Source organism: Equus przewalskii, chromosome 16 (genome assembly GCF_037783145.1).
Source record: "Equus przewalskii isolate Varuska chromosome 16, EquPr2, whole genome shotgun sequence".
Lineage (NCBI taxonomy): Eukaryota > Metazoa > Chordata > Mammalia > Perissodactyla > Equidae > Equus > Equus przewalskii.
The window spans coordinates 19,817,402-19,832,318 of record NC_091846.1 but is presented as its reverse complement, the minus strand read 5'-3'; the positions used below and the strand labels follow the sequence as shown (position 1 = coordinate 19,832,318).

Below are 14,917 nucleotides of genomic sequence, written 5' to 3'. Positions count from 1 at the left end.
CCCAAATTAAGGTCAGGTAATCACAGTTCTTTACTGGTTCCAATCCTTCATCACAGAACAGCACTATTTTCTTTTCTTTACAGCCTATCAAGCACTTTCACTTACATTATTTCATTTCAGTCTTCCAACAACCCTATGAGGTAAGGCAAGAATTATCATCTTTTTTCATGGACAAGGATAGAGATTTAGGGAAGTCAGTTAATTGGGACAAAGCTCACTGCTGGAAAGTAGTTGAACAAAGACTAGAACCCACGTGTCCTGACTCCATGTCCAATTTGCATTCTATTATGTCACACAAATGAAAGTATTTCTAAAAATTACTGAACTTAAAAACCACACTTTTCTTACTTAACCAAACCCTTTGTAGATACAATGAGAATTAAAATTAAGATTCTAAAGCAAATGAAAACAGTAAATAGTCTAAACCATCTCCTTTCTATATCAACATATTTTAAAAACCAAATATAATGTTCAAGAGCAGTTCAAATACTACAATAAAAACAGCTTAACCTTAAAATAAATCTAGTGTATTCACCCTACTACACTGCACACACCAACTCTGCATAATGCAATGCTAGTAGAGAATAGGCGAAGTTAGCTAAAAATTATTAATACTATACTGACTTAGAATAAAAATCACCCAAATCTTCACTTTTCCTAGTCTTCATCTCCTCTTGGCTTTGCTGTACGCTAGTCTAAGAGTCTCCAGAGTAGAGTTCACATGATAATCTACTGAAATATGGGAAGAAATTATAGAATGCTGTCTCAAATTTTTTTAACCTGAAAATAAGAATTTAGTTTACTAAATTTACTACACGAACTGACATTGTCACCCTCACATAAACTCAAAAATACACATATAATTGGGATGGGGGTAGGCTCAAAAATTTTCCACGAAAGGGGTTCCAATTCAAGAAAATTTGGAGACCATTGCTACAAAGAACTGAGAAGGTAGATGGGTTCTAGTAGACAGATGACTCTAGAGTGCATCAAATAATTAGAGAAAACCTATTTAAAGGTGTTCAATATCTTACAGTGCATATACAAGTAAAGATTTTTCAACTGCATCTGCATAATCCATGCTAATATAAATATAACTTACCTCATCCTGGACTCCACTGGTAGTAGTCAACTTGCTCCCATCAGTAATTGTAATAATTATTGCTGGCTCCAAAAAAAAAGGGTTTCTTCCCTAAAGTCAAAAAAACACATTGATCATATTAAGGTCTAAACTTTAGCTTAATTTTTCTGAGAAAAATTAATTCTCAGAATAGTGTATAAATCCCCCTTTCTTGTTGCTAAATTTTATGTATAGTATATACCTTTCAAACATTAAAAAAAGGCTCAGAAGGAAACATAAATGAATAGAGGTTAACCTTGAAGGAGCGGGATTAAGCAGAAAAAAAGGTGGATTTTTCACTTCTTTCTACATTCTTGTATTTTTTTTTTAGAGTGAGCATTTATATTTGTGTAACTAAATGTATTTAATTTCTTAAAAGGGATCCTATAGTTCAGTTCTAATAATCTGACATATTTAGACATTACAAACTAAAGCAATAGAAAGACGATTATTTTCTGAGAAACTTACTAAAGAGGAAGGCAAAATAGTAGGTGAACTTTACCACATAATATAATCTACGCCTGTAATCAAAGTGTCCAACCAAGTGACGGGGTATATGGATGGAAGGACTCTAAGAGCTGGTTCCATGGAAACAATAGGGCTACTCCAAGCTTAGCAAAATTTAACAGTAGTCCAATATGAAAAAGTAAAATTAAGGATAGTTAAAAGAAATCGCTCAGTGAGAGGAGTACAAATCAGCAGTAGCAGAGGCAAGAGACCACAGTGACACAGAGCTCTCAAACGTTCTATACATATGGTGAAATAACTTCAATAACTTCCATTCAAATCTCTGGCCAAGTCACTCTATCAGTACTACGATCAATTCTAGGTGACACATTTTGTGAGGGACTCAGATAAACATAAGCTTATCTTGTAGATATAAATGGCTTTCATTTGAGATATTAAGGACATTCTGTACAACTCTTTAAGACAAAACTATGACCAAAGGGTAGAAGTTTCAAGAGGGCAAACCTTTTGTTTGAAATCAAAAGTATATCAAATTCCCTGCTACTAACAGTGTTCAAGAAACAGCAGAATGAAGTTTTGTTGGATATGATGTAGAAAAGTCTATGACAAATTTTAATGTGCCTATGAATCACTGGAGATCTTGAGAAAATGCAAGTTCTGATTCAGTAGGTCTGGGATGAAGACTAAGGTTCCGCATTTCTAACAAGATTGCAGGCTAGGAGATGCTAATGTCCACAGATCATACTTAGAATAGCAAGGATGTAGAAATGTCATATTCATGTAATATTCCACAGTTCTAACCTTTCCCTTACCTTTATATAACTCTCACTTGCTAGCATATTACAGTACAGCCTCAATATTTGTTGAATGAATTTATAAACATCTTTCACATACAGTAACTGTGATTATAACTTAATCATCATAAAGTGGGGAAGGGAGGATCTGGTAGACTAAATTTCTTGATCAAATCACACAACTTTTAAGTGGCATATATATTTTTCAAACTGGTGTCCTAGAAACAATAGTTCCAAAAGGAGAAAGCTTCCTCTGGTCAAATGAAATTAAAATATGTTGGATATAACCTCTAGAAGATTTCTAATGCATAGTAGCATTCAAATGTTACAGGAGACCTGCAGGAAGAAAATATGAAATTATCTCCCCTTCCTCCTCTACAACAATCATGGTAAATGGAACACATTTTGGGAAACGTTACGTTATAGTGTATTGCTTCTCACAACATTCACTCCCAACATAAATAATAAATTCTAATAATGCAGGTTTTCTCACGGATCTAGAAACAGGCAATGTTCATTTCCACCTCTAAACTTGGATTGGTTCCCTCAACTAGAAGACTTTTCCTTTTCCCTGCTCACAACTCATCCAATTCCTGATCATTAAGTCCCAGTTTAAGTCTTCCTCTTCTTCCATGAAATCTTCCATGATTACTCTGGTCTTGAACAATTACCCCTCTCCCTCTCCAAATTCTAATAGTGGTAGTTGTCAAATTTAAATTAAATAAATAAAAATACAGATAAACAGAATAAAACTGGACTTGGAGTGGTTTCAAGGAATACATTTTGAATACCACTTCCCTACAGAATTTATCCTCTCTCCTTCTCAAATTATTTTTAATGTAAATATATAACACCTTGCACAACAATGTGAATATACTTAACACTACTGAATCCACACTTAAAAATGGTAAAGATGGTAAATTTTGCTATGTGCCAATGCTACAATTTGTATTGTTTGCTATTATTTCATGTGTTTGAATACAGTGAAGGCAAGGATCATGCCATATTTCTTCCTCAGCACTGGGCACAAAATATTTAATCATTGGGTATTTAAATATTCATTGATTCACTGATTACAGCCTAATACAAATTTGTCCAAGCTCACAGAGCCATTTAAAATTACTCAAACTTCAACAACCTTCAAAAAATACAGATATGTTACCTTTACCTCAATATAAATGAATGCTTCCCAAACTTAACACATAACAATTCAAGAATTTGCTAGGCTACAAGGGTATAATACCTCCCTCCTATATCTGACCAGCCATCCACTGTCCATTCATTCATGTTTGTCATTCAAACATTTACTACGTGGCTACCAAGCATTCGACATTGTTAAGGACATGATAAATAATCTCTACTCTCACAAATAGTAAATGTAGGCACCCGTGTACATATAACAAAGACTCTCCTCTCCTGGTCTCTACAAATACCATTTTAGCTCAAAAATTAGCAAAGGGAGATAAAGAAAACCAAATATCCTAATATCGTCAAAACTACTGTATCTTGCTTCCACCCTTAAACTGAAACTACTTTGACTTGTTGCCTTTCAAAAACAAATCAGAAAATGTCTTAAAGCCACCATGGCATGGAGCAAATACTTGTGGGAGTGTCTCTATATCGCCTCTACATTTTAACCTAAGTCAAAATCATATTTTCTGACTAAAAGTTTGACATCCATGCATTCTTATTCCTGTAAAAGTACTTTGAGAATTACCCTCCAGAGGCCAGAAAACTGTCATATTTATAACTAAAGAACAATGATCTATCGTGTCCTCAGAACTTTATCATGATGTCCATCCAAAAACTAATACATACTCAAGAACCATAATGTCTAAAAATCGAGCTAAAATGTATTAAAATTTAGCAAAAAGTCTCAAGTTATTCAAATTTAAGCTAAATTCAAACACTAAAATCAAAGTTACTTTTTCCTTGACAACAAAACACAGCTTTTAGTTGAATTTTACCAGCATAATACTACTACTAAGCACTAAGTAGTACTAACATAACACTCTCCCCACAGAGTGGAGTTATGCCTGAAATTACTGTAATAACCAGGTACTTGGTAATAATAATAAAGCACCTATATTACCTCATTTGACCCTAAAAACTAGGTGAGGTAAAGTGTTCAGGGAGATTAAATGATATAACTCAAAGTCACTCAGTTGGTAACTGGAAAAGCTAGAACCTTATTCCAACCCTAAATCACAGGGTCTTTCTGCAGCATCTGAAGATCCTGTTGGTAGCAGCTAAATTCACTTCGATACAATTCTACACCAACATGGATTATGCCATATTCACCCAACAACGAATGATGTTACAATCAATTTGGTTTTATTTACTATATTCTATATGCATGGAAATTAACTACAATAGGCCTATTCTTTTAACTTGGTTTCCTATTGCTCTGTGATTTCCTTACCCACCAATTTTTCTATATATAAATCAACATATCTTCTCCCAACAAAAACACAATGAAACAAAACAATATATATATCAATGCTTACTTGTGAAAACTATGTTAACTTCAACCAACTTTCAGAGACTATGTATACGAACACAAGCTAACAGCAAGTTCTATAATGGCTTTAAATTTTGGAAAACTCAGATAAAGATCAAAGGCAGAAAAAAGTACAGAAAAATATGACCATCCTCATTTCAGCTATTTAATTATTTAACTCTACCATGCCTAAGATCCCTTCCTCTCTAAGATTAAAGAGTTTTGTCAAGAATCACACTAGAAAAAGCAACAGCATTAGTTATGTCAAAAATTACAATAATTTAATGAATATCAATTTATACATAAAAGGGTTTTCTATTGCTTCAGGAAAAAAATTATCCCTACCTTTATATATAAACGTTTGAATTAACAAATTTATTTAAGCATAAATTTCTAAATCCTCTTCAGAAAATGACCAGACCATGTCGCTCCAATAAAGCTTTCTCACATAGTTTCACTGTTCCTTCCCCACCTCTTGTAGTACATTTATTGTTGGCAAAAGCATAATAAATAATTGGCATCTTTCTCTGACAGCATTACCTTTTACACAAGAAATTCAAACATGGTTTGGGTTGTCTATCAGCATTCACAAGACTTTCTTTTGAGGTTTTCCAAAAAATAATTTAACATTTCAAAAGTCTAAATTAAAGTTGTGATTTAATCACTGCAATACAATGTTATTTGGTGCCAAGCCTCTGTAGTTTAAGAGTAACTATTTTACATTTTCATTCTTAGTAAGCATGTTTATGAAGTCACTCAATTTGGGGACAGTTCATATGAGAATTTCCCTCAATATTCATCTTGGACATAAAGTTATAAATAGCCTTTACCTTAGTTATAAATATCTCCAAAAAATATATACTAAGCTGTGCTACGACAAAGGCAGCCAGTAGAGGGACTAAAAGTTTACTTTTGCCATTAGCAGAATTAACCTCAGATGTTTTACTCTCAAAGCAGTGGCTCTTGGCATGAAGAAATCTAGACATGTCACTAGAAAATACAATGCACAGTACAATGTTCTACCTCTAGAGCTGTTTTCTAATGGAAATCCTGTCATTTAGAAAATTTGATTTTAATACTGGTCAAAAGCCTCAGGTAAAGAGTTTTGCTAAAGATAATATAAATATTTTCACTTTGCTTAAGTTCTCTCAGTAATGTAACAGTATGATGGTTAATTAAATTAAGGCATAAAAATCTCAGTAAGAAAATTTCAAGAATTAAAATAAGTAGATCTGGGGCCAGCCCCGTAGCTGAGTGGTTAAGTTCGCACGCTCCACTTCGGCAGCCCAGGATTTTGCCAGTTCGAATCCTGGGTACGGACATGGCACCACTCACCAAGCCATCCTGAGGGAGCATCCCACATGCCACAACTAAAAATATACAACTATGTACCAGGCCCTTCGGGGAGAAAAAGAAAAAAAAAATTTTTTTTTTTTGGTTTTTTTTTTTTTGGAGAAAGATTAGCCCTCAGCTAACTACTGCCAGTCCTCCTCTTTTTGCTGAGGAAGCCTGGCTCTGAGCTAACATCCGTGCCCATCTTCCTCTAGTTTATACGTGGGACACCTACCACAGCATGGCTGCCAAGCAGTGCCATGTCCGCACCCGGGATCCAAACCAGCGAACCCCGGGCCGCCGAGAAGCGGAGCGTGCGAACTTAACCGCTGCGCCACCGGGCCGGCCCCAAGAAAAAATTTTTTAAAAATTAAAAAATTTTAAAAAGTAGACCTTATTCACTAGAACCTATTTCCTTTTTGCAAAGAAAATGCTTTTGAAAATGTTAAAACTAGTTATTTTGCAAAGAAAATCATTTTGAAAATATAAAAATAAGGCTAATTTCCCCCAAATATAAACTAACTTGGTTCTCAGAATCACAATTTTTAGTTTGACCAAAGAAATTTAAAATGTAGTGGGGGTAGGGGCACAGGAATTTTACTGTACCCTTAAACAGGTCTTAACTAGTATAACCTGAAGCAAAAGGAAGGCAGCCCTGGGCAGTCAGTAAAACTTTTAGCAGCTACCTTTGCTGTAGGACCAAATGGCTCAAGTTTTCTTTTGGTGGCACCATGCTCAACCATGTTACCAGTCCTCTGAACAATCCTATAAAGACAGCCAAGTGCCTGTCTGTGAAACACTTTTCCCTGACTTAAGGCTTCTATTGAAGGGAAGATGTGCACCAAAGGTCAGCTCTGGCTCTCCTGCGACAGCATCTTCAGCTAATCTACATCTACTACTATCTAGCTATTTTGCTATATGCCAGGAAAGCTAGGGCCAATAGAAATCAACAAAAGAGATGTTAAGATGTATAACATCTTATACATCTAGGCTAAAAGCACATCATCTAATAAGAAAATCAAAAACTCCCAGAAATAGCCTGTGCTTTTTCCAATCTAAAACATCCTTTTCAAGTAAATAACAGCGATAACAAAAATGTTAAAAAGATGGAAAAGGCTGCCTTGAGAAATAAGTACTCTCTCACCAAAGGTTCTGATGCACATACTGGACAAGTGCTAAGTAGGATTGCTGTTAAAAATTTTCTAACAGTTAAGTTGCTGGACTAGACCTTTAGGTTTCCTTTATTTACATCCTTGCAGAATCTACATAAATAGTAAAAACATGAAATGAAGCCTGCATTGTCTATCCTACTATTTTCCTCTATTACCATAGATAATAAAAAGGCAACAATATATGTTCCTCTTAAATATGACAAATCACCTCATCATCACTTAGAAACTTTCTGAACTTCCCTATATAATTTGTCAGAATTTTGACTTTATAAAGAAAATATAAAACAGAAACATTAATATTAAACACAACAGTCTTCTACTTTAAGCTTCTCTCTAAAAGAAAAGCATTTTAAGATGCAATCCACATCCAAAGACTTATTAGTCATAATACTGATAATAAACACTATTACAACTATATAGAACTAAGATGAGCTTTTAATACATACTTTGCAACACAAATCAACTAGAATAACACTCTTTAATTCAATATTGCTCAAAATTCAGACATTTGTATGCCACAACCAGAATTGCTTCAATATCTGCTTATTATCTCCACTAATATTTACTTAATATTTTCCTTTAAATCAGTTCCATTTTTTGATTTTAGTCTCAAACAATAATATCTATGAAATCATAGTTTTGGCGTACTAATGCTATTTTCTAATCAATAATTCACTGTCATTAATACTGTTAGCTATATTTTTTTAAGGGTGGGAAGGTTCATTATATTATGAGGATGAATACACAACTGGTTAAGTACACATTCCAAACAAAATATAATAATTATTTAAATAAAAGCCTGACAGGCTTCATTTAAATCAATATTCCAAGGCCAGAATTATAAGTTTTATGTTTGTTTTAGAACTCAGCAAGATTAGTACTTTTATAATCTCAAGTGGTGTGGCATAAATGAGATCTTTTGATACAGAAACTCCGAAATATTCATCTTAAGAAATTAGTGCTTTTAAAATAGTACCTTTAACTACATACAAAAGATCTCTGAAGGATACGTTACAAACTGATTAAGCACAGTTACCTCTGAAGAACTGAAGTGAGCAACAGTATAATGTTCTATAATGCTTGAACTTTTTAATCATGCACATTTATTCCATATATTCAAAACAAGTACTCTTCAAAATTAAAACGTGTTCAGTATCCAAAAACAAAACTTTGTAAAAACCTGCTAGTGTATAAAAACCTAGTATCTTAGAATACATTAAGGAATATAACTACAGAAAAACGTTAAAATTCCACATTAAAAGAAATATATTTTAGTTTCAAGTAATTCCATTATAGAAGTGTGTACTAACACAGTTCCTTTATCGAACCATATAATTCTTTACCTTAAAAATATAACAGCATTAAAAATAGATGGAATAATAAGACAAGCAAAAGTAGGAAGGAATCCCACATATTTATTTTACTATGACTAAAGAGCAACAGCCTGAAATTTGATTTAAGTAATAAACCAAATAACAGTAATGTAAGAACTAAAGAGGGGCCGGCCCCGTGGCCAAACGGTTAAGTCCGTGCACTCTGCTTCGGTAGCCCAGGGTTTCATCAGTTCAGATCCTAGGCAGGGACATGGCACTGCTCAATGGTGAGGCGGCATCCCATATGGCATAATCAGAAGGACCTACACTTAGAATATACAACTGTATACTGGGGGGCTTTTGGGAGAAGAAGAAGGGGGGAAAAAAGAGAAGATTCACAACAGATGTTAGCTCAGGTGCCAATCTTAAAAAAAAAAAAGAACTACAGAATTACTAGCTTGACTTTGTGGGAAAAAAATTAATGTTAAGGAAACTAGATAATTGATAGGGCTAAGCATTACCGCATCAGAGGACAGTAATATAAATTCAATATATCCAAAATATTAAATATTTAATAATTTCACAAAACTTGAGTTTTACATTTGAACTGAAATCTAAAGTTTGAATAAGACTACTCTAAAAAATAAATAATTGGTTTTGAAAATATTTAAAAAGCAGTAGCAGGTAAACAGTGCTTATACTGGCATAAAAAAAGGAATGAGGGTATCAGAAATATAACTATTAAGAAATACTAACATTCTGGGGGCCAGCCCCATGGCCAAGTGGTTAAGTTCACATACTCCGCTTTGGTGGCCCAGTGTTCACCAGTTCAGATCCTGGGCACAGACCTAGCACCACTCATCAAGCCATGCTCTGGCAGCACGCCACATAGAACTAGAATGACTTACAACTAGGATATACAATCATGTACTGGGGCTTCGGGGAGGGGGAAAAAAAAAAGAGGAAGATTGGCAACAGATGTTAGTTCAGGGCCAATCTTCCTTAGCAAAAAAAAAAAAACAAAACATGGACTCTGCAGCCAAAGAAATACTAACAATCTATACATCCATCTTAGTAAATAGATTGCAAAATATTAATTTGCAAAAAAATTATTCCAGCAAAGCATATTAATAATAAACATGCTAGATCACGGCACAAAAAGCAAAAAAATAAAAGCCAAGATAAAAACATATTTTCAAAAACAGCTGAAGTTATATAGCAATAATGCTGAAGATTAACTTGACCTCAATAAATCATAAAGATCTCCCTATTCCATCAAGATTAATCGTCTCCTTGGGCTGCTGATCACCACCAAATCTACAGATATTACCCTTGCAGAAATCTGGTTAAATCACATCTTTGACCATTATGGCTAGTTCCTTCTAAACATCCACAGTATGAATATGCTCTCAAAAGAATCATTCACACACACAATAGCTGTCCTATAGAAAAAATGGAATTTGACCATTGCATTCTACATAAGTATCTTCAAGACTACAGCTGAAACTAAAGAGGAACTGCCTAGCAAACATTGGATAGCAGAAGAGTTAGCAACAAAGCACCAAATCTAATAAAGGAAAAAACTGACAGTCTATTGTTTCCCATATGCTACGGCTAAAGGACTTTAATTGGATAAATCATAATACTAGATTAGTTTTAAGGGGGCCTGCTTTGTAAAAAATACGGATTTTTGTTTTTCTAGGAAAGAATTGGTCCAATTTCAGTAAGATTTTTTTAGGAGGAAAAATTTAAATTTCTCCAAAGCAATTATATAGGTATATGTACTTGAGCAAATAGTTTCTAGAAATTCATTTTTGCTAGATTCCGATTCAAACATTTATTGATGCTTGTGCTAAATACCTCCCCAAATATTTATTAGATTTTAAATTTTCAAAATAGACGACATTTTGGGAAACAAAAAACCGCATAACATTTACCTCTACTGCTTAAAAAAAATTTTTTTATAAACCTCTCTAACTAGATATACAAATCCACCAAGGTTTTACCTTAGAAATGAACCTCATGAAAAAGCAGATGTCACATACGAATGACTGCACAAGATTTTTACATGTTTTAGATTGTGGCTATAGCTCACTCCAATGGAAGCTCTAAGAACATAACAAGATAACTCTTTTTTACATTAGGATTTACACTGAATATAATCTCGTTTGGCATTAGACATTATCCACTCTGGATTAACAATAAAATTTAGATATACAGACCTTTTAGTCTTCCTATTACCTGATTCAGGCCCAATTTTCTGGGGGCAATTTCATGGTTTTTCTAACTATCCTGGTTTGAGAAATAGGATTGACAACCAAAATTGCACAACAAAAGTCAAAATTTTATATTAGTTATTACCTGCCAAAGTATAGAAATGATCAGGAACCAACACAACTCAGGCATTACCAGAGGCCCCAAAGACACCGTTTTGCTTATTCCTGATAATCCAAAAGTACTATACCCTCTCATTTATCTCGTGGATGGAGCCCCTGTAACGTCACCCGCTGTGGTTTGCAGCCTAACCTTTCAGAGAACACTGCATACTCACTCATCTTCAATTCTTGTATTACTTTTAATCCTCTCAGAATAATTGTTTGGATGCTTCCCGTATTAAACTCTAGAATAACCTCAAGACTTTGTTCGTGCTTCCTAATATCTAACTAGGCTCACCAGCTTTGACAAAAGGAAAGTTTTCCTTTAACACTAGTTATAAATTGTATTACCTAGTAGCTAATGCTACAATTACTTTTTCTCACACATTCAGAACTATTTTCTTTTCTATAATAAAGTTTTTTAGATGATATAATTCTTCCAAGGACCTTTGCCACAAGTTCCACAGCTTATCTGGGCAAAAATAATGGATGGAAAATATTAAAAATGTCATACCCTTTTAAGGCACAGATTTTAAAAAAAAAAAAGGCAAGGGTACCTAGGGTCTGGAATAAATTTTGATGAGCTATCACTAGGGTGATATAAATTTGTCCTTTGGTTATAAGATTTTTAAGTTAAAATATTTTTTATGTGCAACTCCCTCTCAATATACCAATAAGCAAATTTCACATTACATATGCCCTAAAAAAGAAATATCATCACATAAAAAAAATCTTCCTAGGCTTATCCTATTATGTTTTTTTCACATAAATCTACATTACAAACAATAAACAGATCATACATTTTACATGTGACCTTTCTTCTGGACAAGCACATCCTCCCTCCACCCCTATCCCAACCATCACCAACTTAAACTCTAAATTTAATTTACTGTTACAAAGCCCTGGAATTGGACTCCGACCTAAATTTCCTCAAAGAAGCTTAAAACGTTTCTTGCTTTGAAAATCAAAACCTAGTTTGTCTGTTTTTTTAACTACTTATTGTTATCAAACTGTTTTTGAACAAGAAATAGAGATTTGGGGGAAAAGACTTTTGTAACACCAAGGGGAAAGTATTTTTGGAGCAATCTATAAGCTTTAATCCAAAGCCAAAAACCATTTATGTTCACCATGGCAGGAAATTTTACTTTAGCTGGAACTACTGGAGAGTTAATTCCAGCTTCTGGTGATGGACATATGTTGGGTTACGAACAATTTTTATTATGTTTCTTCTCAAAGGTTTCAGATTAGAAAGGTTTTATCCTGTTAAGGGTTTACCATAATATTGGGGATGATCATCATCATCATCATCGCCTCAGTTCCAACCGTGTGCAAGCAGACACTTAGCTGGATAATTAACAAACGTTATTTCTAATCCTTACTAAAATGTTTAAGATTGGTATTATCATCATTTTGTGGATGAGAAATTTCAAGCTCAGTGACATGAAGGTACTTGTCAATACAACATAAGCTGGAAAGTGGCAGAGCCAGGCACAGCCAGTTCTAACGAAGCAGTTCTTTCCATATCACCACACTGCTTGTTCTGAAAAAAGCTGGATAAAATACCCTACGTACCAACAACTCCAATTTTTAAAATTCAAATAAAAGGAAATTCACAAAAATGGTAACAGGTGTGTTACAATAATAAAGTATGTTGTATATTACTTAATCTTTACCACCATCCTCAAGATAGATCCTTTCATCTCATTTCCCTAATAGGGAAACTGAGGCTGAGAGGTTACATGACTTGCCAGCAACTCATGGGTGGAGTGGGAATTCACAGAGCCCATCAGATCTTTCTGAATCTTAAAACGCAACGAATAGAGATATTCAAAATTACCTTACATCAAAGGAAACAGGATAGTTAACTAATTAGAAAACTGTCCAGGTAAAAAGTTATACTTCTAATACTGGCTGGCATACTACACTGGAAAAGTCGACTAATTATAGCTCTATATTAACTAACCATATCAGAAATTTAAACGATGAAATACAAAATCAAAAAGTACCATTAAATAAATACACATATTAGCATCTAGGTCTTAAAATAAGGGTATAAAATCCTGTCAACTATCCTCCACATTCATATTCTTATTTTTTTCCAAACAAGGGAGTGGGAAGGAAATCCAACTGAATGTAACAAACAGTATTTTAATAGGATGTTACAAGAAAAGCTAAATGTAACACACTGACAAAATGAAATGTCTGGTTTTCACAGAGGAATGGAAAGAATGAACATTACATTAGAGAACTACAGACATACCCCCCCAAAAAAGGACTCAGATCTACTGATTATAACTTTACATAAAATTCCTTCTTAAATAATATAAAAATCTCTAACAAAATCTGCATAACTGTTTCATAACCAATTGCAAGTTTTTAAAATATTTCATAAATGTGAAGAAATGAAAGATTTTAACTTTTCTGGGCCTTCCTTTCTTCACCTATAAAATGAGGAAGATGGAGCACACTTCTAACATCACTTTCAATTCTAAAGCCCATGAAACAATAATCATAATAAAATACTTATGGAAAGTCCAATGAAAAGTTCTCTCAATAGATGCAAATGTTCCATTCTTTTTTTCAAAAGTGTATATAAAAATTCAGTAAGCTTCACGCTTAGGATTTGTGTATTTAAGTTATACCTCAATAAAAAGGTTGGGGGCAAAAAAAGGATCAAGGAATAAAGATAAACTAAAATAAAACCAAAAACACTTCAGTATTTTGTTTATGGTCTGGCAACCACGCTTAAATAGACTAATAATAAGACTAAACAAAAATTGGTTTATACAAGAAAATTACTTTTTTAAAATGGAAGAAAACAGGGCTGGTATATGTAAGAATTGATCAGTCAAAGAAGGAAAGCCCACCAAGATGATTTTATTCATAGATCATAAATTTGAGTGAAGGATTACGATGGCTAAAAATAATTTTAAATATTTAAGAAAATTTCAAGTTATAAAATACTGCACAATCTCTGAAGAAATCCATGACATGAACATAGCTAAACAATCCTTTTAGCTAATTCTGACCACAAATGACCTTAAATCAGTTCAAAATACTTGAATAAATGGAATTCTTTCATTCAAATATTAATTTGTTCCCGGCCTTTTAATTTTCAGTTATGCATACTTTAATACATAATTATTGACATTTTCTTTCACGAGGGGAAAATAAAATTCTCTTTGAAGTAGAACTTATTATTTTTGCCTTTTGTCCTTTGCTTTCTTTCCAATAATTTCCAATTAAGAATGCAATGATGTCCTTAGGACATTCTTTTTCATTTTCTTTTGAAAGATCACAACAGGGTAGTTTTTTGATCCTTCAGAAAATGGAAATTTAGAGTGTAAAATTATAAAGAAAAATCATAGCAAGTGTTTTCAAAGAAAACAGAACCTGGGTCTTGAAATTTTTCATTTAAATTACCGCCTTTAAAATTAATGCTCCATAGAAAATAAATCATATCCATTTTATGCTACTTTGAGCTCAAATTCTAATTAAATTATCCCTTGATTTACCCAACAGATGTGCTCCTCAAAGCTTCCTTGCAAATCAAACTTGTGTAAATCTCATCTTAAATGCACTAGGGGGAGCTCCCTATTTGAAAGAATCCTAAAGCATGTGCTTTTGTCTCATAAAGATTCCTTTTCTAACATATCCCATGAAAGAATGACTTTCTGACTTGTCTGCTTAACTGTTTATATCCAGTTTTCATTTAACATTTTTTTTTTAAACACCATCCTTGTACTTTAACCCATGTTTATCAACTACCATTAACACAACTTTGGCCAAGCTATAGTATTTACTTTTCACACTGTTTCACCAGGAGGCAATACAAAGCCCAAG

At 33.5% G+C, this 14,917-nt stretch overlaps 1 protein-coding gene across 2 annotated transcripts in view; it reads right to left on the bottom strand.

Annotated features, from left to right (window-relative positions):
- Positions 1-14,917, bottom strand: part of INTS6 (integrator complex subunit 6) — an 85,962-nt gene that overhangs the window by 62,938 nt on the left and 8,107 nt on the right. For both annotated transcript variants that reach the window (XM_070578810.1, XM_070578809.1), the window contains one exon: positions 1,103-1,192. In XM_070578810.1, coding sequence (XP_070434911.1) covers positions 1,103-1,192 — 90 coding nt within the window. The remainder of the gene's footprint in view (positions 1-1,102; positions 1,193-14,917) is intronic.